General features: G+C 26.9%; 1 protein-coding gene across 4 annotated transcripts; it reads left to right on the top strand.

Annotated features, from left to right (window-relative positions):
- The first annotated feature begins 10,551 nt into the window (after nucleotides 1-10,551).
- On the top strand, nucleotides 10,552-24,112 carry Hdc (histidine decarboxylase). 4 transcript variants are annotated; one of them, XM_089073865.1, is made up of 16 exons: nucleotides 10,552-10,778; nucleotides 14,476-14,508; nucleotides 16,351-16,637; nucleotides 17,094-17,351; nucleotides 18,038-18,181; nucleotides 19,304-19,370; nucleotides 19,501-19,663; nucleotides 20,323-20,393; nucleotides 20,734-20,753; nucleotides 20,966-21,064; nucleotides 21,198-21,418; nucleotides 21,638-21,747; nucleotides 22,546-22,716; nucleotides 22,819-22,895; nucleotides 23,007-23,130; nucleotides 23,185-23,444. In XM_089073865.1, the coding sequence occupies exons 2-16, from the start codon at nucleotides 14,481-14,483 to the stop codon at nucleotides 23,298-23,300; spliced, it is 1,956 nt and encodes a 651-aa protein (XP_088929991.1). In that variant the 5' UTR covers nucleotides 10,552-10,778; nucleotides 14,476-14,480; the 3' UTR covers nucleotides 23,301-23,444. The 4 variants fall into 4 exon arrangements, with proteins under 4 accessions (XP_088929991.1, XP_088929988.1, XP_088929990.1 ...); XM_089073862.1 differs by having other exon boundaries at nucleotides 10,558-10,778; nucleotides 23,202-24,112; XM_089073864.1 differs by lacking the exon at nucleotides 10,552-10,778 and adding an exon at nucleotides 13,828-13,881 and having other exon boundaries at nucleotides 23,202-24,112.
- The last annotated feature ends 204 nt before the right edge of the window (nucleotides 24,113-24,316 follow it).

The following is a 24,316-nucleotide window of genomic DNA, read 5'->3' as shown; positions in this document are numbered from 1 at the left end:
GCGTGCTCCAAACTCGCGTGTGTAAAAGAACATTTGTTTAAATACGAATGAGATTCGTTCGAAAGGCTCGTTCGTGTGCGAGAGCTTTGCCTGGGTACGTTCATAAGCAAAGCACCTATTTGGCTCATATTCTCGCGAGGGCCCTCCATCCAAGTAGACGTGCCAAGTAGGCCCGCTCGCGCTCAAACGGGGACCACCGTTGCTGAATCGTATCGCGCGCAAAACCTTGTTTTTCGCCCGAGTAGGCGTGCGAGAGAGCAAAGAGGAGAACGCCGGGCGCGGATGCCGCGCGAGCGAACGAGCGGCTCGCAACGGTAAAACGTAACCGTTGTGCCCCCGACTGCGAAAATTGTGATGAGGAGGGGCGGGGAGGGGAGACGAGAGGGGCACGGCTGCATGACAGGAGGGAGATGAGAGGGGAGAGATCGACGATGTAACACATAGCGGTACAGCATCCCCACCGTCGGTGAAATCATCCTCGGGGTTCATGGACAGTCGTAATTCGTGGCTATCGCGCGTACGGAGCTCGTTTTTTAATTTTCCGTGGGATACCGTGACCGATAGCTCGGGAACCGGTATTTTATGATAATATCGCGCTGTATAGTGCGCGGTAGAGCGCCGTTGAGCAATAATAATCTGTTTATTTCTCTACGACACGCCGCGATCGAAGTAACGATTCAGATGTCAGCGGCACTGAAAGGCTTTGTTTAATCCTTTTGATATAAAATGGAAAAGCTGAAGAAATGTCGAATATTAGTTTTATTTGCATTTAATTGCAGATGCAATTCTAAACATAATATGAAGTAAATGATAAATAAGAAATATTCTTTTGTTATTAAGATTAATATTTAGAGAATGTTTGTATAATGATGAATTATGCCACATTTATTTTAATATAGTCCATTTTTAAATAGTTTTACATTTTGAAACAATTTCAATTATTTTAATTAATTACAATAAAGTTATTATATTATTAAATTATTAAATTCTTTTATTTAAATATTTATTTGAAGAATTTAATCTCTCAAGAAATTGATATATAAGGCATCTTGTAGAATTGCGTTTATTATTTATTTTTATTACTATCATAAAGCTGGTATGTTACTCCGCAATAAAACAAAGAATTTTTTTATTACTATATTTTGATCAAAATATTATTAAGCGTTAGTTTACAATTACGCGAGTATTACATTTTTTAAATAATAAATTTGAAATATCTAAGAAAATATTAATATCTGTAACAACAGAGAAAGAGAGAGAAAATTAATCTTTTCCTCTCATCATACATAACCAGTTTATCGAGATATGATTGCAGAAATTATAAAGTTACTGTTACAGCGGTACATTTTTATTATGTTTTATATTACGTTATAATTTTAATAAGTTTATAGTCAGAATAATTTCTTTTATATCCTAGTAATATTAATTTTTTCGTACCAAGTTACATGCTCTTTTAAAATCTTTAGACTTCTTTTTAAGACTTCTAATATAATTATTCCAAATACATTTTTAATATTAAAAATAAAAGTAAAATGTAAATAAATACTATCTATACGTTTGCAAATTAAATTGAACAATTGAAAATGTAATAAATAAAACATAAAAATACAATTGATTTTAAAAAACAGAATATACAAAATATAATAAAATTGAAAGCTCCCTTTTTCGATATTAATTTGTACATTGCAATTGATAGTTTATTTTAAAATATTAAAAAGTCATATAAAGAAAAAGCCATATTCTCAATTCCATTTTAAACAGTATGACATCAGAGTTGTCTCTTCTTAGAAAAATTTTAAGAATGTTAACATCATCGTAAAAAAAAGAAATATCTAACGGTTGACCATGAGGCAAAGCTAGCAAAGACGTGGCACTTTCGAAGACATGGAAGTTTCGAAGATATCGGGACTTCGCCCTACCGCTGCCTAGTAACTTCGATGCTGACACCTTTAAGGTTCATGGTCGGTCGTTCATTTCTATTGCTTACACGTTCACGATTATTTCAGTTCTATTTATAGTCTCGCCTTCAATATTACCTTGCACAACACTAACTTTAGAATAGAAATGTAAATTTTTTTCGACAATAGTAATTTGTAATGCTACTTTGGCAAGACACTTTGCCATATCATTGAATAAATCAGATTACATTAAGTATATCAGCTCCAATTATTGCAGTAATAAACATTATTATAATTTATTTATAATTCAAATGATTCCAATAAAATTATATTATTAACTTTATTATTATAATGATAAGAATTATTATATTGTAAAATAACTATTTAAGAATTATCTAATATTATTTATTATACGAAGGTTTATTATTTAAATGCATATTTATTTAAAATTTAACTCAATAACAAACACATTATAATATTTTGATTTAAAAAATTATAATTTCTACCAATCAATTTAAACTTTTATCTCTTATATAAATATTGTAATAAAGTTATCAATTTTTCTACTTTAATATCAGTATATAAAAAATTTTATATACCGATATAAAAGTAGAAAAATTTTTTGGAAATAATTTTTTGGAAGAAGCCATATCACTGATCATACATTTTGGAATACTTCGTTCCCCGTGAAGTTCACGGTCGGTCGTTTGTTCGCTGTTCGTTCACCATCACGGACCGTTTGCCTTCTGTATAATGAAATCGCATATGAAATCTACTTTATAAGTTATCTTATTTTCGCTTTAGCTTTAGCTTTACAGATATTTCTTTTGCAATTATCTGAATTGTCTTACAATATATACGATTTAATTGCAAATACATAGAACAAAATATACATTATATATACAATAATTAAAGACACAAAAAATTTATCTTTATTTTGCACTATAATATAATACTTGAATGTTATAAAAATTGAAAGAAAATATTTAAGAATTTTTTTATACACTTGATGAAATGTTTACACATTCTGTTATTATTCTCTTATTTTTATTTATTCGTTATCCAATATTATTCGTTATCCGAATATTATTACGGACAAGAGTATCGAGACTTGCAAATAACGCTAATCGAAATGTTATGCTGTAATTTCGGATGCGGTTGAACGTCATGACGTGTCCAATTCTTTGAATCCATCGAGAATTATATTCCAAACGGGACGCGCAAGATGAGAAGAAACTGGCAAAGTGGAGAGGAGAAGAGAGTGGAAGAGAGCTGTGACGCCCACGGCGATCAACGGTACATCGCACCCGCTCGTAATGCCTCGTGCAGCAGCCGTATGCGCGCCTCAGGTAATAAGTCCGTACGTAAATATGTAAATCTTCTAGCTTCTCGTGAGTATTACATGTATTGAGCTTCATTTCTCGATCACAGAAACGCGCGAGCAAGATACCGACAACTATCGTACTTTCATTCATACATGCGATTTTACTAAAGTGTTTAAAAATTTAGCCAAATATACATCTGAAAATAATATAATCGGCTTATCAAAATAATGGAGAGACTGCTTAAACATGATGCAATATTATAAAAAAACTTTTGAGTAGCAACCAACTTGAACGTTCTACATAATTACTTTAATAGTCAAACACAATGGACCATGTGTATGACCAAATTGTTATATGCTTTAATAAAATCACTTTTTCCGCGTAGTATTGTAATATAGTGAAATTATTGCAATCATGAAATGTATAATTTTGTTCTATATTTTCAACATTTAAATACTCTTATTTATATCTAATGTCTAATATTTTATAATCTCATATATAATTTTTTTAGAAGAGAGAAAAGAAAAAGTGAGATGAATAATTATTAATGTCTGTAATATTACAAAATACACATTTATAAATCTGTAAAAAGTTTTATATTTGATTCATTTATTTATGTTTATAAAAAGTTTTTATTAATCATACATTTTTATAAAACTAAAAGAACTAACAGAATATGAAGATATATGTATGCAAGATTTTTTTCTTAAAAGAAACTTGTTATGACTATATTTAGTTGTTTTATATAAAAAGTAATAGAGAATAACGTTGACATTTCTTTACATAGGAGTGCTAGTATCTAGACATTATTAAATCAAAAATTCCTTAAAATAGAATTTTTTAAATTTGTTGTATTTCATTAGCTAAATATATGTCTATTCTTTTTTTGAGTTGAATTAAAACATTATAATTTCTAGCTATACAATCAATTTCCTTTATGTATATTAAATATCCATATAGTATTTTCAAAGTTATAGATCAATGTTTTTAATGATGTTTTTATAGATATAATATTCAAAGATTCTTATTGTTTTATATATATATATTTTTATCTTTAAAATTAACTATTTTTCTTAACTTCTTTTTAACTGTTTATTGCATTATCGCTTATTTTAAAGTAGTAATTTGAGTATATATGCTGTGCAAATTTGTATAAGTTTAGAGTGTATTTAGATTCGCTATGTTTAAATGATTGTCCGGATTATTTCTGCAAGATATCTCGGAAAGATTTCTTCTCGTAATAGATGCGCCATCAACCATGCAATGCACGAAAGAAAGATCCAAACACGTATGTATGTACACAGTAAGAAGAAGGTAACAGAACAATTATCTTCCGTCGTGTTCCGTACATTCTATTTTATCGACATTAGAAAATTTCTTATTTTATGTTTTGTTTGTTACACATGCATATGCATATGTATATACTTCTGTTTCATGTTATATCATTGTTATACATGTATAATACAATATCATTTTTTAATTATTTCTTTATAAATAAACTGTATTATGTACATTAACATCAATATATAACTCTTTAATTTGTTCATTAAAAAAAATGGATTAGTATCGATTGATCTTTGTGATAAGTAAAATAAGTTGATTTATTACAGAAATTAAAATTTAATTAAATTAGATTAGAATTAAATTTTAATTTTTAAATTAATTTATTTTATTTATTATAATTAATTTATTATATTATTATAAAAGTTTTTTCAAATAACGACTTAATTTATCTCTTCTTGTTAAAAGTTAATTTACAGTTAATTTTAAATATCTTTAAATATGGAATTATTGTAATTTTAATTTAATTTTTTTGCATTAATTTAAATAATTCATCCTTATATAATAAAGATAAATTACTTTATATAATAACTCTCTAGTTTTCTCTCTACTTTTAGAAAAGATGTGTAAAAGATTTAATTTTTATATATATTTTCCAAAAATTTTAATTGGTTCTCTCATTATATAATTCTTTTATTTGACACATACTTACGTACATAATATAGTTGCTATAATTTTTGTACTGATTTCTTCTAATAATAATTATTTAACAGTATAGTCGATGTTCCTTATTTGTTGATACATTATTGGTGAATTTGCTATTTAGAATCAAGATGTACCTGTACCTGTTTCCTTTATTTAGTAAATATTTTAATTTATATCGTACACATATATGTACATATTATATTTTGATTGCACTTTGATTGCATTTTGATTTTTACTACTTTAAGAACATGAATTCTACTTTTAAATAAAAAATAAAAAAATGAAATAGATTGTGCAAATTATTTTAAGAAATGGCAACAAAACAAATCGAATTAACTAAATTTTTTAAGATAATTGAAATTATATAAAAGCACATACTTTATTATATACATATATTGTAGATATTATTATATACAATATTGTAGATATTATTTTAAATAAAAATAATAATTTTTTTAGATTCTTTGATAAATTTAATTGTTTTTTATTAATGTTCTGTACATTGTTATATATTTAATTTGTTATCATTCCATATCTGCGGATTATGTATCCAGAGCAATTATCTGATGCGTAATAAATTCAAGCGTTCGCTATATCTATTTTTGTAATAAGATGTGCTAAAAACGTACAATAATATATAAAAAAAATTACTTATAAAAACTATTTTGTCACAAAAAAGATATTGCTTTTTTCTAATACAAAGTATCATAGTATTCTGAAACATTAATACATAAATGATGCATCAAATTACCATCCCATAACATATACCATATCATTACACATACCGTACTATACATATACCAATTAATATATATTATTTTATTCTTTCTTAAATTTAATTTCTAAATATAATTTTGTGATATGCATTTCTATTCTTTGTCACTTTTATTTTTATATAAAATTAATGCAAGTAATACTATTTTATATAATCATAAAATAAATCAAGTGTTATAAAATTTGACCTTTTGTAAATAATCGTGAGTGTGTCCAGAAAAGCTTATCATTTTACATATATTTGGAATGTTGTTTGGCTTGATTGTGCAGTTTGATATCATTGTTCCTGTAATATCAAATGTATCACACAAACTGTTATAATTAACGATCGCTCGATTTATTAGCATTTATGTGTATAACAATTTTAATAATCATTGATTTTGAAGTACTTGTTAACTAATCAAGGCAAATTAAATTAAAATTATGTCAAAATTTATACTATTTATACTAATATTTATACTGTTTTTCTAATTTTTAAATTAATTATGTATCAGGCATAACTACATGACTAATAAAATTTGTTTATGTATGAAGAATGCGTAGGCATATTTTATTAACTTATTCCTTTTCGTAATTTTTAAAATATTGCAATATTGGTAAATAAAGTTAAAAAAATTTTAAAATAAACGTTTTTATTAAAAATAAAATTTAATAATAATATTTCCTGTATAGTATTTTTAATTTTAGCTGGCGGCACTAATTCTTCTAATCTTTTGAATTTCCTCCTTGTGAGATATTAGCGCTCACGTAATTATAGATATCGCGGCTTTTCAGAGAAGAACTAAGAAAGCCTCGTCGCCTCGTCGTGTGTGGCGCAATAAGAATTTTTTTAATTGTCTTGTGCATAATTAACGTTTATACTCTTAACGTTTATACTCTTTGAAAGGTATTGATATGTTTCTTTTTTGAGAATAAAGGATATTATTGTGGAAAACAAGTGTGTTCATTGAATCTAAATAAAAAGAAGAGATTCATGTAATATGTCTCTCTCGAAGCCGTAAATGAGTCGACAAGAACTAAACAAATTTTTCCGGTTCCCTTCGAACCGGATCCGCGCCATTTTGGATCCGAGAATTGATTCAGGCACACGTTTTATTGAAAATACAACGAGACAAAATAAGGCACATATATTCGGGCGTATATGCGAATGCACATCTGTCTGGATTCAGATGAAACGAATTTTGTCGGAGCTGCCTGCAAACTTAATAATTTACATTAATGATTTACAGAATTTTTATGCAAGAACAGGTGCAGTGTAACCTAAGCTATTTCTTTGTAGAGTCCCAAATTCATTGGAAACATATACCTCTCTAGCTTCCCCCATTTTGGAGGGATTTGAGAGGCAGCGATAAAATCTGCTAAATATCATATGAAGAGAATTATCGAAAATGCTTCGCTCAATTATGATGAAAATGTATACAGTGATTGCTGAAATCGAAATATTTTAAATTCAGGGCCCATAAGTCTAATGATCCGATAATGATTTGCAGTCTTTAACCGCCGAGACACTTTCTTATAAGACAACCGCTAAATAGTTATGCCCATCTAAGTTTAGAGGATGTTCGTATGAATCGGCTATCTCGGTAGAGCGATTGCGGCAGCGATGACGCGTCGAGTATCTTAACAATTTACAAGGAAGAGAAGTGGATGAGTGATAAGGATGAGCCTCTTAAGATAGGGCAACTAGTTATAATCCAACAACCCGAGATTAGCACCCCTACAATGGTTATTGGAGCGCGTGTTAAGCGTGAACATAAGTGCGGATAATAAGATCAGGTCCGCAAAACTTAAAGCTAGCAATGGCGTAATAACCCGCCTTTTATCTTGGCTATATTGTCATCAAATACTTAATTAACCGTTATTGTTTACGTATCATCTGTATTATTTATCTGCGTTATTATGTTATATGTACATTGTAATGTTTAAATATAGTTAATGAATAATGTAAAGCGTAATTCCATTCGCATTGTATTAAAATCGCATGTTTTAGTTTTAACTTCTTCCTTCTGTTACCTTAAATATTCTATTGAAACTCAGAGGCTTTCAAGGGAGGCAGTGTAAAGTATTTTTAATTTTAGCCGGCGGCGCTAATTCTTTTAATTTGAATTTCCTCCTTGTAAGACAGCGCTTACGTAATTATAATACGGCTTTTCATAAGAACTCTCTCGTCTCACCGTGTTGCGCCGTGTGTGGCGCAATAAAAAGAAGAGTTCTTTTAGTCATTCTTATGTGTAATTAACGTTCATATTCCCTAAAATATTGATCTGTTCCTTTTTTGAGAATAAAGGATATTATTATGGAAAACAAGTGTATACATTGGATCTAAACAAAAAGAGGAAATTCATGTAATATGTCTCTCCCGAAGCCGTAAATGGGCGCGGCAAGAATAATTAAACATTTCCAGTAGTATTTATCCCAGTGAACAGAAAATCGTCGCAGGATAACTTCAAGATATTTTTCAAAGTTTCAGAGTTCTTGAATCAACAGCATTTTTTTCTCAGTGTAGTTTATTGCAAAATTTTCTTATTTAAATACATGAAAATTGTACACATGTTTATAATAATTGCATAAGTATATGGTATTTTTCAAAATTTTATTTTCATGTTATTTTGGAAGATAAAACATTGCCAATGATGCAATTTGTACAGCGAAGCCCTAAAATAATTTATCATACTACACGAGAGCTTGGGGGGGCTTCATTCACGCGTTAAAGTCAATCGATACTTTGAGTATGCACTTTTCACTGGTGTATACAATCTACCGAAAGGTACTTGTCGAAGTGTAATTTTTAAAAGTCAATCGCTGCATCATTATTTCGTTATAAGTAATGTGTAATAATTTAACAAAATATTTATTTACAAACAATTTTATTAGCATATATATGTTGGGATATAATAATTATTTGTTTATTATGCCTTTAATTACTAAAAATAATTTTTAATTAAAAATTTATGTACTTAAAAAAAAGGCAGGTTTAATATTTTATAATATATTACATATTTTTAAAATATATATTTTTATATTCCACCGCGTAATATCGTACAAAGAATTAAATGTATATATTGCAAAATAGAGGTAAAATATAAGGCTATTATCTCTAAGCGCCATTCTCTTTTGAGATCTACTTTTTTGATTTATGGAATAAGGTACGATTGCAGAAAAGGACAGAAAAAGACTACAGATATTCTTTTATAGATCAATGCAATAGATCAATAAGACGAGTCTCTAACGCATCTCCAAATATAGATCAACATTCCAAAAGGATGCTATGACATATATGTAAAGTTTCATTGAAATCAGAATTTTTGAATTTTTCTATTAATTGTCACTAGGAAAATATTTTAACAAATGCATTCGTATCCAATGTCAGATTTGTACTGACTTCGCTCAGAGTTTATATTTAAGGATACAATTGTTCTACCACGATACCATTCTTTTTATTGATTAATCGCAAGCTTAGCTCTCGAAAAAATACACGGCTTCTAAATTTGTTTTTTTTAGAAAATATTTTTAAGAATTTTGTAAATAGTTTAACAATCTTCTATTAGTTCTCTCTATTTTCATGTAGCTTTTATGTTGATTAAAAATAAAGAAAAAAAAACCTTCTAGTTACATTTCATGATAAATTTTTTAAATTGTCTATTTATTTATTTTTAATGTTTCTTAAGAATGTCGGGTAAGACAACGTTTAACGATAAAAAATTGTTGTAATTGATAAAAAAATCAAAAAGAATTTTTAGCATTGAAAATTAATTTAAACAAGATATTTTATTAATCTTAAATTTTATGTATTAAAGAAATCGATATTCTAAAATGAAAGCCATTAATAATTTTTAGGAAGAGAAATATGCACTTTTACCTTTAAAGCATGAAATGACATGCATTACTGTTAATAATGCTTTCGTTACAAGATATTGATATATGAGAAATAGTATCGCTTGTCAAAATGAAATTGTATCATCGTATACGCAAAGAGGAAAACGTTAAATGCGACTGACTCGAAATTGGGAAGGGTTATATCTCACTCGCTTTCTTCATAAGCCTAAATAAATAATCCCACATTCAAATGCAATTGTGACTGGATGAAATAAACTAAATAAAATTAAAAGTATTTGTTTTTTTCTAAATTATTTTATAAATTATTATATATAATAGTATCATCTTGAATATTATATCGATTTGTAATACAATTTTACATAATATTTATATTTGTGCATCCAAAAAGTTAATTAGCGAGAGAAAATTATACATGAAGATAAATGCCCAATAATTAAAAATCTAATAATAAATATAATTTTCTCATAGGAAATTTAGCTTTTATGTTAAAAAGGATATAATTTAAGTTTATTTATTATTAGTCTGTTGACATTATATTTAAATTTTTATTTTCTAAAATATTATGACATTTTTTATTTTGTTAATATTCAAGGGATTACTATTTTTCAATATTTTTATGTAACTTCATTAAAATTGTGCAAATTGTTATTTATTATTGTAGATAGTGTCTTGGAGCAGTAAATCATGGAGTCACAGGACTTATCATCGTTCCCGGCTTCATCACGCTTGCGCTATCAAAACTTGTACACTGAGCGCGCGGCTATATAAAAGCAGCCACTTGTTGAGCGACACGCATTCCGCTGATTCGCTTCCGTCGCGGATATATCCTGCTTGAGGACGAAAAGGGGAGCAAACATCTGACAGGTGGCTACGACGGTATTTCCCGTATTGTGCAACTTCAAGTCATATTTCCAGCTCAATTCGTCACGAGAGTGATCAACGTAGGATTTTCCATCAGGTCAGCGATTAAACCATATTAACAAGTTAGCTAAATCGAATTAACATTTATTCGAAGAGTAAACTAGTTTCAGACTAAGATTCTAAATATAAATATAAATTAATTGTAATATTGTTTTTTTAGTACAAAGTTATTATGAATATTATAATATTATTATATATTACAAATAGAAATTTATTGGTAAAAGTAAAATGATTTCTGTTATTGTATTGTATTTATTATCATTGTTAATATAAAATGTGGCAATAAAAAGATAAGACATAAGTAAATCAGATATTTTTAAATTAGAATAATAAATAATAATTTCATATGGAATTAATAGTAGAAAGAATTAACTTGCTAAATATTATTTAATAATCTTTTTATTTCCGATTTTTGTATATAGTTTATGATATATGAATATATTTATCAAGATAACACAAAACTCAAAATTAATATGGGGCATTTTTTAGATGTCTTATGTTTCAATTTTAAACTTTGTGTTATTCTGGATTTGGTCGAATAAATTGATAGACAAACATTGATATACAATTTACATTAACATCCTTATAATAAGAAGAATTTTCGATTCGTATAAAAAATGTTATTTTAATCATGATAATTATTATTTAGAGACATTTTTTTCTTTTTTAATTTTATAATTAAATAAATCAAATGTTGAAATGTTGACATTTAAATTAATTAAATAAAATTAAATTTATAGCGAAGAGAAATATGTAATAATATTATTCTTAACATTTAGATTGTATTGATTTATCTTATGATTTTTAGTCACCCATTATAATCAATTATTTAAAATTATGACGTAGTGAGTTTAATCTGTAAGATTAGCATAACAGTTTAATTGAAAACGTATAATTTAAAATGTATTTATACACTTGTCGAATTTATATATATATATATATATATATATATATATATATATATATAATTTTTGGAAGAAAGGAATTTACAGAAAAATAATGTATTTAATAGGAATAATTGCAGATAAATAACTGCAGAATTTGATTCATGTATCAGACTGAAGAAAAACGCATTATATAAAAAAGTTTGCTAAAAGTTTGTTGATGTTAAATATTATACTGTTATAATTCCAATACGTGGCAGATATTAATTTTATATATTATTTTAATATTCATGTTTATTTTTATCAACAATATTATTGAAGTTAAACGATCAAACAATTAAAATAGTCAATTAAGATAAAATTCTAGAGTTATAATTACTTCAAATAAGGCAATAGATAAGTTATATGCTTGTTATTTTCTCTCTCTCTCTCTCTCTCTCTCTCTCTCTCTCTCTCTCTTTCTTTCTCAAGTCCCGTTGAGCAGTCCCATTCGAGAAACTATTAGCAAAAGTAATGTTATATTCTTTGTTTGAGAATGGCATTTTAATACAAAATTATATTTTATACTAATCTTCGAGATATAAATTATTTCAATTATTCTTTATTATTTTAAATAATAAACATAGCTAAACTAAATAAATACAATACTACGTATTGTTCTTATATATTAACAAGAAATTTAGTAATGTTATTATAATTATTATTATAATTTGTCGAAAAGATGTTTTTGGATCGATGTTTATGTGACATTTTTTTTGTTTTTACTAAATTATAAAAAAACTACTCTATATAAAAAAAATTTCATTACCAACCATTTCATCTCGAGACATTCCGCGAGTTCATGAAATTTGATGTAAACTTGATTTGACTTGTACGCATTGAATTACTCAATAATCGTCAATGCTATCATGCCGCTATCAAATGCTTAACTGGCATTTTCTTCGTTGAATCGCGAATCACTGATGGAGAATCCGCGAGCGACCGACGGCGTCGCGGATAAATCTCTCAGCCAACCGCTCGGCAGTAGTGAAAGCTACGGGAAATTACAAAAGTCGGAAGCGGAAACAGAGGAAGGACGAGCTTTTAATATCGCCGGGCGTCATTCTGGCTTTAGATCCTCGTTACTGCCTGCGACCAGTTCGATTTTCTGTTCTGCTTGCCTCGCAATTCTTTCCGTCTCTACTAAGATCGTCTTGTTGAAACTATGATTTCGATCTATCGACTTTTTGATGTTTCGTAGTATCATATAAAAGTTTTTCTATTAAAATTGTACACTAGTTAATCCATCAATATAAAAAGATATTAAATTATATTATAATTGTTATAGAAATAGATATACAAATTTTTATTTTCATAATTGTATCTAATTAAAGAAAATTTCAAGTATAAAAAAATCTTTTTCTATATTTTTATAACTGTTATGTCATTATATGTTATTTTATATAAAATAAAATGTGTATGTATTTTTGTATTTATATCTAGAATTGATTAATATCAAAAGGCTGATATTAATGAAACAGGTTTAAGCATAATTAAATGTTTGGAATATGTTATAAAAATAGAATAATTTATTTGATTATTAAATCAATGCTATGAACAGAGATCTACTTACAAAAAATATTTAGTTTTTCTTAATTAACAATTAATGATTGTATAAGAGAAAATCTTACTATTCGTCTAAAATATAATATAATAAGATTTTTAATATAGAACTTTTTTAAATATAAACTAATTAATCTATTTTAATTGGCATGTTAATATCTGATTTACTTATAATAAATCAATAAAAAATATTATTCACTTTGTGTATATAACCAATGATAAAATTATTAACTTGTGTATTAAGTTAATTATTAATTATTGGTAAGTTATATTAACAAATTTTGTGTTTTGATATTATCAAAGTATGAAAAGACTGTTTATATTAAAATATTGCTTTTGCAGACAATTCTTATTTTTAACATGTTAAATATTATATTTTGTTAAATAATGACACTTTGGAATACATAATTATATAAGAATTATAATATCTTATATAATAATTATATAAGAATGATATAATATTAAAACTACGATATCGTTAAATGAAAATCTTCACGGATCACTTGTACTAAGAAGCTTGACGTTGTGACGCCAGCGCGATCGATGATGAATCCATAGAAATTAACAGCCAACTCGCACCGCGAATTTTTGTATTAGGTCAACATCGTTCGTTGTCTTGTAATCGCGTTCCGGAGGCATCTGTGTAAAAACTTTGTGAGTAAATTCCGCAAATCTTTGTCGAATAATTACGAGAGTGTTCGTATAATTTTGATCCTAGATTTCTTCGACTTCAAACTTGCGACATCAATTTGTGTCGAATTGAAAAGCACGCGGCGAGTTTAGAACAGTGTGCAATAATTCTCGTAACTTGGTATGACATGAAATATGTTACTTAACGAAGTACGATTAATAAATGAACAAAGAATTATTCAGATATATTATAAATAATAACTTTTAAATAGAAATAATTATTTTATTATTATAAAAATTTTGTAGTTATGTCATTTTCTTCAGAATATAATATGTGATTTGAAAAAAAAAGTCACATCTGACATTTAGCGGTTTTTGTGAGAAGTGGAGTCTTTTGTATGCATATCACTCGATTATTGATGTCAATCCATTGCAACAAAAAGGATTCTTCAGTAAACGAAGAAAATAAGTTTTAATGTAATGTTATGTTAGAAAGTATTATAGAAGTACTATAATTTTCTAAGGACTCTAAGTTTCAAATATTAGTAATAAATTTTATATAATAAAAATGAAAAGTTAACTAATTATTGATATATTATATATATATATCTGTTATAGATAGAATGAATTTGGAGGAATATCGCAAACATGGTAAGTAAAACAACATATGAATAGAATAAAAAAAATAACAATAGTTTGCATGATTATTTAGATTGCATGGTAAAATTATTTGTATTTTATAAAATATTAAAATATTAAATTTTTACGATTTATAAAATAAAAACTAATATAACAATATTCGACAAATATGTAAAAGCTAAAAGATTTGTTTAATATATCTTCAATATATGAATCAATATAAATTTAAATTAAATTGATCGTATCAGAATCGCTACGATGAAAAAAATCAAATCATTATAAGACAATGATTGTACTACGCTGACAAAGTATCAATAAACAGAGATCACCGGTAGAATTGATAGAGACTTTATAGGTACGATATTGTTTCTGATACGACATCGTGAAATAAATCTCTCGATTCGAAATTACGACTGGTTTGAACTCGCCTTTCTTACGACTTCAATTCTATTCGATTATTCTGTCTATTTGTCTTATAAATTAGGATTGGCAATGCGTATACTCTAAACTTTGAGCAATGAAATTTCACTGCAATGAATTGAGATTTCACTCTAAGCGTTAGTGGCAATTGAACCAGTGCTACTGCAGTGAATTTTATTCAAGATAGAAGTGAAACATCGACTCAACAATTGGAGTGAATTTGTCACCGGAATAAAAAATTTACTCCAAAAAGGAATGAATTTGGAGATTAATTCATAATCAAATCTTATATTTAAAACTGTCTTAAGTATTGTCTTAAGAAGTTATCATCAGCAGAATCATATTAGCATTTTAAGACTTTATTATTTAAGAGAAGTGAAGCTCTCAGGGCAGTGACTTTATCATTCATTCTTGTTAGGAGTGAAATTTTTAATGCTAAAAGTTTAAAGTGTATTGTTTTATGTTATATAGAATTATCTATTCTTTCATTTGTAATTATTATCAATAACAATAACAATAAATAGAAATTTTTTAGAGGGATTTTTGTAAAGTATCTTAATAAAAAATAAAAAATTAATTTATAATAATAATAAATAACTTGAACAAATTGTATATTCTTACTTAACACAATGCATTTCACTTGCAATAGTGCAATTTCTATTTGAGACGTCGTATAATAAAAAGAGTGATTACATTTTTCAAACAACTATACATTTCTGAAATAAAGGAATCCACATGTGTGAAATAGAGGAAGTCTCATCTTCGAGAAATCTTGTCTTTCATTTGGGGTACAGAATAGCTTGTTGATTCTATCTCAAAGTATCTTTTGTTTCTGCTTGATTGCTTTTAGTTGTAGGTAAGAACAATCGCACTAAATTTTAAATGAAGAGGATCCGCAAATCTATTTTCTATTTAGTATTACGATTTTAAATTCTGATTTGTCAACACTTTAAATTTTAGTTTCACAATTTTCGTCAATATTTATGATACATTGGTTGATTATTGATAAAGAATTAAAAACAAATTTTTATAAATGCTGTATGAAAATTTAAGATATCTTTTCTTTTCGTAAAATTGATAATAATAAAAATAAAATAATTATTAGAATTTCTTGCATAATTATTTTATGTTACTGTAATTATTGCAAATTGTTGTATCAAGTTCATATTTATTATAATTATTGAAATATAATTATTTATATATTCCATTTTCATTTTGTGTATTATGCAATATATTTTATGTATATTTAAATGAGAAATAAGATATATGTTAATTAATATTTTTATAAATTATAATTTTTATAAATATATGAAATTAATTAGTATTAAAATAAAATACATTATTTCTAAAAAAAATTATTTCTCGTCCTAATATCTCCGTTAGAGATTATATACAATAATCTAAGATAGTTATGATTACTTGAAAATGGCACAGGAAAGGAAATGGTGGATTACATCGCCGATTATTTAGAAAACATCCGTTCTCGGCGAGTATATCCGGCGGTCTCGCCGGGATACTTGAGAAATGTTCTGCCAGCGTCAGCCCCAGTAGACGGTGAATCCTGGGAGGACATATTTGCCGACATTGAGAAATGCATCATGCCGGGTGTGACGCATTGGCAGAGTCCGCACATGCATGCCTACTTTCCGGCCCTGAATTCACCTGCCAGTCTACTGGGCGACATGCTGGCCGACGCAATAAACTGTCTGGGTTTCACATGGGTAAGTACGCAATTTTACGTATTAATTTTTAACAGTATGTGACATTTCTTTTCGTATATATAATATTTAATCATATTTCTTATCGCTTTCGTAGAAAAGGGACAATTATTATACTTTAGATCTTTTTAACTAATTAAAGATTTCCGATTTATAATTTTTTTAAGATATTATTTTCTATTTTAATGAAAATTAAAATATGATGTCAACCTTTGCAATTAATAAAATACATTACACATTGTCCTCTTATATGTATCCTAATTTGACAAATTTGCTTCTTAGACTCTAAAATTTATCTTATGTATAATCTTTTAATTATTTAATTACTTACAATTATATAAAAAATTAATTAAATTATTAGAAGTAATTTCCGTCTTTAAGCTTACAAATTTGAAATTATAATAATCAATTTTCTTAATATAATACAGTTTAAAAGTTAATGTGATTTTATTTTTATAGGCTTCCAGTCCAGCATGTACCGAGTTAGAAACGATCGTTATGAATTGGTTAGGCAAAATGATCGGTTTACCTGAAGATTTCCTGCATCGACCGGGCGGTTCCGGCGGCGGTGGCGTCATACAAACAACGGCATCGGAAGCCACGCTAGTGTGTTTGCTTGCAGCCAGAACTAGAGCTATTAGGGACGTGCAGGAGAATGATCCTAACTGTTTGGCGACTGAAATCAATTCGCGACTAGTCGCATACTGCTCGGATCAGGTCTGTAAACGCTGTTTTCTCTTGTTGAAAGTAAGAAGCTTAGGAACGTGTAGACGATGAAGTAAGAATACAAATTCTCATGATGCTTTATTTAAAAATATACGACGACTGGGAGCAATCGCGAAAGTAGCAAGCAGAAATAATAAATGCTAATAAGAATGAGAACATTAAATACGGTATATATTGCGGCGAATGAAAATTTTAAAGCGTTCCTTTGAGAGCTCTTTAAAGTGCACTTAGACTCATTACATGAATGAACGTGTACTACTGAAATGTGTACTAGCATTGAAATAAATTTCTTTTGGGGTATTAAAATCTTGTCGCAGATGATTTTAAATAAATATGAAAATTATTAGAAAATTATTTATTAGAAATTATTTGACTCATTTTATAATTAAAATTTATAAAGTAACAAGTAAAACATTTTTTGATAATGCTTTCATTTAATATTTTCAATAATTTACAAATTTTTATGGATTTTCTATATTATTATACTTTTGAGGCTCTCACGAATTTTTCTTTTAAAATTGTATTTGTATTATTGTAATTTGCAGATTATCACTGTGTCATAAATGTGTTGTGAATATTACAGTTTACGAAACATTGGCATTAACAGTTTATGACATGATGATAATCTTTAAACTACAATACAATTTTTTATTTTATTATTTTTACTCGTTTGACAGGCACATTCGAGTGTCGAGAAAGCTGGACTTATAGGACTAGTTCGAATGCGATACATTGAATCGGACAATGAGTTAAGCATGAGAGGAGACGCTTTACTTGAAGCACTAACGCGCGATCGAGCTGATGGTCTACTTCCTTTCTTCGTAAGTTTCACTAATATTTTTTCTATTATTCAAATATTTTAACGAATTTGTCACATCTACATATATCTCTAAATACATTTTATACATTTTATATCATCGATTTTTTAATTTTTACTTATTTCTATCTATAATTTTATTTTATTTATAATTCTTTTATTTATTGTAACTTTGTAATGTTTTATGAACAATCATGTATACATAATGTATTATTGTTATATATTATGTTATTTTTCTAAAAGAATAATTCTATTATATACTTTTTTATAAATTTTATTTATTTTATTATATAATATTTTTATTAAAAGTTATAATACTTAGCTATTATAAATCTTAGCAAATCGTAATATAGTAGTAGATTTAATAACAATTTAAGGAAAATTTAACGAAATTCGGAATTACTATAATGATGATTCATGTTGCTTCGTAAACGCAAGAAACTAGTAGTTTAAGTATATGGTATGAACGGACTCTGCCAATTATAGACGTATTCCCTGCAAGTAGTAACAGACACGTAGATTCGACGAACAAAGCCGGATTGCCATCGAGATAGTTGGTCCCATAGAAACCTCCTAGTCCGATTTGAGTCCTGCAAGTTAAATCTGTTCACAATGAAAAATATTTATAATTGAGATTTCTCGCGATGTAATAATATTTTTCTGATTTATTTTGCCAATTAGATGTTTTCCACAATGATAACATAGATATTACATGATTAAGAGTCCATTTTCCTTCGAAATTTGTTTTACTAATATTCGTTATGATGCAAATACTCCTTTTTTTTTCTTAAAATTCTTTTAAATATAAACTATATTATAATTTTAAATATAAACTTATCATAACACGTTTAATAGTTATATGTCATAGATTGATAGATTTTCATTTTAATAATATTAAAAATTTATAATATTAAATATTTTAAAGTTACGAGAAACATAAAATATTTAAAAAAATCTAGGATAAATATAATTTCTCTCTCTCTCTCTCTCTCTCTCTCTCTCTCTCTCTCTCTTTCTCTATCTTTCTCTTTCTTTATGCATAATAAAAAGCTAAGAAATTGTAATCTACATATTTTTCTTTTCCTTCACATACAATGTACATACGACGATTTTTTTATTTATATAGGTATGTGCAACTCTAGGCACTACAGGTGCATGTGCTTTCGACAATCTCAAAGAAATCGGACCGATATGTAAGTAAGAGGTTTATATATAAAATTACATTAATACATTTTTAAATCAATTTAATTCTTATTTTCTTAGACTCTCTGCATTCTAAAGCAAATTATTAAATTGTGTGAAATTTTTATTATGCCATTATAGGCCAACAAAATGGCTTATGGTTACATGTTGATGCGGCCTATGCTGGTAGTGCTTTCGTGTGTCCCGAATTTCGCGGTTGGCTTCAAGGAGTGGAGCTTACTGATTCCATCGCCTTCAATCCAAGCAAGTGGCTTATGGTCCACTTTGATTGTACAGCCATGTGGTATGAGCAATATTATTATATATCAAGGTTTTTCTTATAATACAAAAAAGTTAACATCTTTCTCAATTTACAATCTACACTTATAGCTTAACAGCAAATATAAATTTTGATTGGAAAAAATGATTAGAATAATTAAATTTATAATAAAAGTAAATAAAAAAATCGATACTGCATCGATACAACTTGTAAATTTTATAAAATATGTTATTAATTAGTAGTGCACGTAATTTTAATTTTATGAAAGTAAGCCACGTGCTTGCAAGATTATCTATTATTCCTTGATTTTCGTTTTATTAGTTAGATTGCAGAGGTACGCTCATCTTTTTCCATTCCTTCCTCAATTTCCTTTCAAGGCTGTTCCAGAGATCGAATGCAGTTCACAATCTTTCGCAATATTATTTCAATTGCGTTTAAAGTCGATAGCGTGAAGTAACGTGATTTATAATATTTTTTAATATTTTGTCTTATTATATATTTACTGAAATACATTTTCTTTCATTTTATGCAATTATATTCAGTTAAGAAAATAGAAATATACATATATAAAAAATTGAGTCAAATGTAAAATATGTTCGGATTTCTCAAAATTAATTAAAGTAATACGTAAAAAAGATCAGATTAGATAAGAAATCGATATATATTTTCTTGATTTGTTTTAGGGTAAAAAACAGTCAAGCACTGCACAGAACATTTAATGTTGATCCATTGTATTTAAAGCACGAAAATTCAGGTAATTTTATAATATAATATGTTCTTTGATAATTAATCAATTTGATAATTAAAAGAATTTATTGCATTTTATATAATATTAGAGGAAGTTAATTCAGTGATTGTAAAATTCAAATTTTATTTTGTTTAATTATTATTTTAAATGTTAATAAAGTAGAGTTTATATAATTAAGAGAGTTCACGTAAATATATATATTATGTATATATATTATGTATATATATATATATATATATATATACATAATTTTTAATATAATATATAATATTTAATTTATAAAATATAAAAGATATGAATTAAAAAAGTATAAAATGTTCTTTTTATAACAAACTTATTTTAATAGGTCTTGCGATTGATTACATGGTGAGCAACAAATAAATTTTAATATCTTAATATTTTATAATACTATAATATTATATAATATAAAATTATATCTAAAATATGAAAATTACAACATAAAATTATGTACGAAATGCATGAATATGGCTACAGATAAATTTTTGGTATTATTAAATTTTTAAATAAAAAATATATACATTAAATAAATATATTTTTTTTAATGTTAATTCTTTTAGCATTGGCAGATTCCTCTATCCAAAAGATTTAGAGCTTTAAAATTGTGGTTCGTTATCAGGAATTATGGAATTACTGGCTTACAAAAACATATACGAGAGGTAAAAACACGAAATAAAAATACACTTTTTTATCTGAAGATAAAAAATTTTCAGACAATACTAAATTTAATTGTCGCTTATTTTATTTTCTATATAAGCTAAATGCATAATGTATATACTTTATATTTATAAGGGTGTGAGATTGGCACAGAAATTCGAAGCTCTAGTTTTGGCCGATGCTCGCTTCGAAATTCCTGCTCCGAGACATCTTGGCATGGTAGTTTTTCGTCTTCGCGGCGAAAATACTTTGACAGAACGTTTGCTAAAAAAGCTTAATTCGCGAGGTCGACTACATTGCGTGCCAGCCGCCTTACATGGAAAATATGTCATCAGATTTACAGTTACTTCGACAAAGTATGTTTTTATATTTATCTTTCAATATTCATACAATTATATTAAAGACTAAAAATTAAAAAAAAGGATTAAAGATATTAAATATATATTTTAAACAGTATTCTTTTATGGATAGAAATAAATAGACAAGAGACATTCTTTTAATATATCTGTCAACGATTATTGTAATGTATTCTTTTCATAATTTTTAAATTTTTCAAATAAAATTCGATATTTTAGCACGACGAATGAGGATATTTTAAGAGATTGGGCAGAAATACGGAGTACGGCTAAAGAAATCTTGGGTGATACTACGCAAGCACCTATACGAGCTAAAGTTCCTCTGGCAGGTAATAACGAGCCAAAACTTAAACAATTTCTGAAATATTTAATAAAATATTTAATATATAAATCTATAACAATATCTATAACAATAATAATATGAAGTTATTTTCTTGAAGATAGTACTTGTATTTAACTAAAGATATATGATGCAAAGATATATCATGCATAGAATATATGTATACGTCAAAGAGATTTTGCGCTATACATGATTCATAAAATATGATGAATTAAAGTCATCTTTTACACAAATAAAAAATTGATAATCTGTATATAATATATACTTTATTTTATATATATATATATATATATGGCGCAAAAGTATTTTTATCTTATACTTTAATAATTATTCTTTTTATTAATTAACAGAAGTCACACAATACCAATTATGTTACATACTGAAAAAAAGATTTTTATTTTATGTTTAATAATACTATAAATAATGTTAATTAATATAAATAATGTTAAACTTTATTTAAAATAATAATTTAAAGTAATAATTATGATTTTTAAAATTTGTCTGATTTATGTTTATTGTTTTTATTAAGTTAAGATAAAGGTAATCGCAGTTGAATAAATGATTTTATTGCGTTTATACAATGTTTCCTTATTTTTTAATTAGTATGAACACACATATCTGCGTTTGCTCTACACTCTACACATTACACTTCTCAAGGATAAGTTGTAAATAATTTTTGTGAAAATCAAATTGAAATACACTTATTTCTTCTTTACTAGTTAATAATATTTAATATCTGTTCCGAAAAAACATGTAATTAATTATTAATTAATTAAATTATTTGTAGACACACGGCAGAAGAACGAGAATTTCGGATCGAGTTTACTATTAGCCAATTCACCGATGTCGCCAAAAATCGTGAATGGTAGTTTTGCCGCCATATACGATACGGCCGATGTATTTGAAGAATGCATGAAAACTTTTGGAAAAATTCATCTTGAGGCGAGAGATAGTCCAGGTAAGCATTTAATATTAAGCATTAATTATATTATGTGATTTTAATATTTAATTTTAATAATTTTAATTAATAATTTTAATATTTAAACATTATTAATTTTAGCTATGCGTCGTCGTATTCGCGGAATATTAATGTCAGGCAAGCAGTTTTCTTTGGATTCTCGCATGGATCTTGTTCAGGTATGTTTAAACCAATCGATAATTTTTACTCTTATATATTTTGATGCTTTTAGTTAGCACAAAATATGACATTATAATCAATAGTTTAATAATGTTACATATATTTCCTAGGGATACGTTTGTAGCCGTCCACTCTCAGATTCTCCTTCTGAATTACCACTAATGAAAGAGGATGAAGATGCCGGGGCATGCGAGTCAACATCTGATGTTGACACAATGGATGAATCCGATAACGGTGCGTTGCTATTACTTTAATAAATAACAAATAAATAAAAAAATGCATCACAAGGCTTATGGCTATTACAGATAAATCGATTGTTTATAAAAATTGGGAAGATTCTGATAACTCCGAAGCAACTAAAAAGGAATCATCTATCTCGAAGGCCTCATGTTATACAGTGGTGAATGGTTCGCTAATTAACATTGATGTTGAAGATAACAGCGAAAACACGGTAACTATTGCTTCGGCTAATGTAGGCTTTCCTAGAAGTGAGACCATAGCTGCTATCGGTCATCGACCTTATACAGGCGATTTAGAGCCTATCCGATTTTTGAGGAAGGAAAAGTCAGTGAAAGGAAATGAAGAAAAAAATGACAAGGGAGAATTCTGTAGAAAATGTGGTCATTTCTCTGAACATCAGTAATTAGTCCAGAAGCTTTAAGTATTCTTCATGCGTTGAAGAACGTACGCACTCAAAGCCGTGTTTCACGTTTTTTGCAAAAATGACAGTTTAAGATTATTTTGCCAATATATCATTGGTGTGGTATGATGAAAGAACAAATATGTTCTATCAGTATTAAATAAATTTTCAAACATTAAAAACATTATTTCGAAATATTACCGAAACTATTAAAACATTATAAAATGATACAAAATTAACTTTATTCTTTTTGTAAATAAATACTTATAATGTTTGTTAAAGTTATTAATGAATGTATTTATTTTCATTTAAAAAATTCATTTATTTTCATTTAAAAAATTCATTTAAAAAATCATTAAAAATGTAATTGTATTTTTATTTATTAGTATAATATTTATATAAATTATATTATTAATGCATATGAGAAGAATTAACAGTTATTTTATGTTTAATGTTTAATTAGTTTTTGTTGCTTGTTAGAGGAATTGTAGTAATTGTCAAAAAAAAGGCGTAGAGTGCAATGTTTTGTGCGTAATAAACGTATGAAATAAAATAAATGCACAATATGACAAAACATTTAAGCTTATCAATTATTACTGGCACCTATATATTCCATTCCTATCCTTTGACCGTAAAATTCTTGAAATTATATTAAAATGAATATAAATTTAATATTATATTGTATATACGCATTTATCAAAATCTTTGTAAAAATGCATGACTGGAATTTATAAATCAGAAAACTAATATATGAAAAATCAAAGAAAAACAAAAAAATTT

Source organism: Pogonomyrmex barbatus, unplaced genomic scaffold, assembly GCF_055798465.1.
Source record: "Pogonomyrmex barbatus isolate J1 unplaced genomic scaffold, ASM5579846v1 scaffold16, whole genome shotgun sequence".
Taxonomy (NCBI): Eukaryota; Metazoa; Arthropoda; class Insecta; order Hymenoptera; family Formicidae; genus Pogonomyrmex; species Pogonomyrmex barbatus.
The sequence above is the reverse complement of the archived record's forward strand: the minus strand, read 5'-3'. Positions and strand labels throughout refer to the sequence as shown.

Coding starts and splice junctions, on each gene's coding strand:
- Hdc (XM_089073862.1), top strand. CDS start 14,481: ATGAATTTGGAGGAATATCGCAAACATG. Junction 17,352..18,037: donor TCGCATACTGCTCGGATCAG/GTCTGTAAACGC, acceptor CTCGTTTGACAG/GCACATTCGAGTGTCGAGAA. Junction 21,748..22,545: donor AGCTAAAGTTCCTCTGGCAG/GTAATAACGAGC, acceptor AATTATTTGTAG/ACACACGGCAGAAGAACGAG.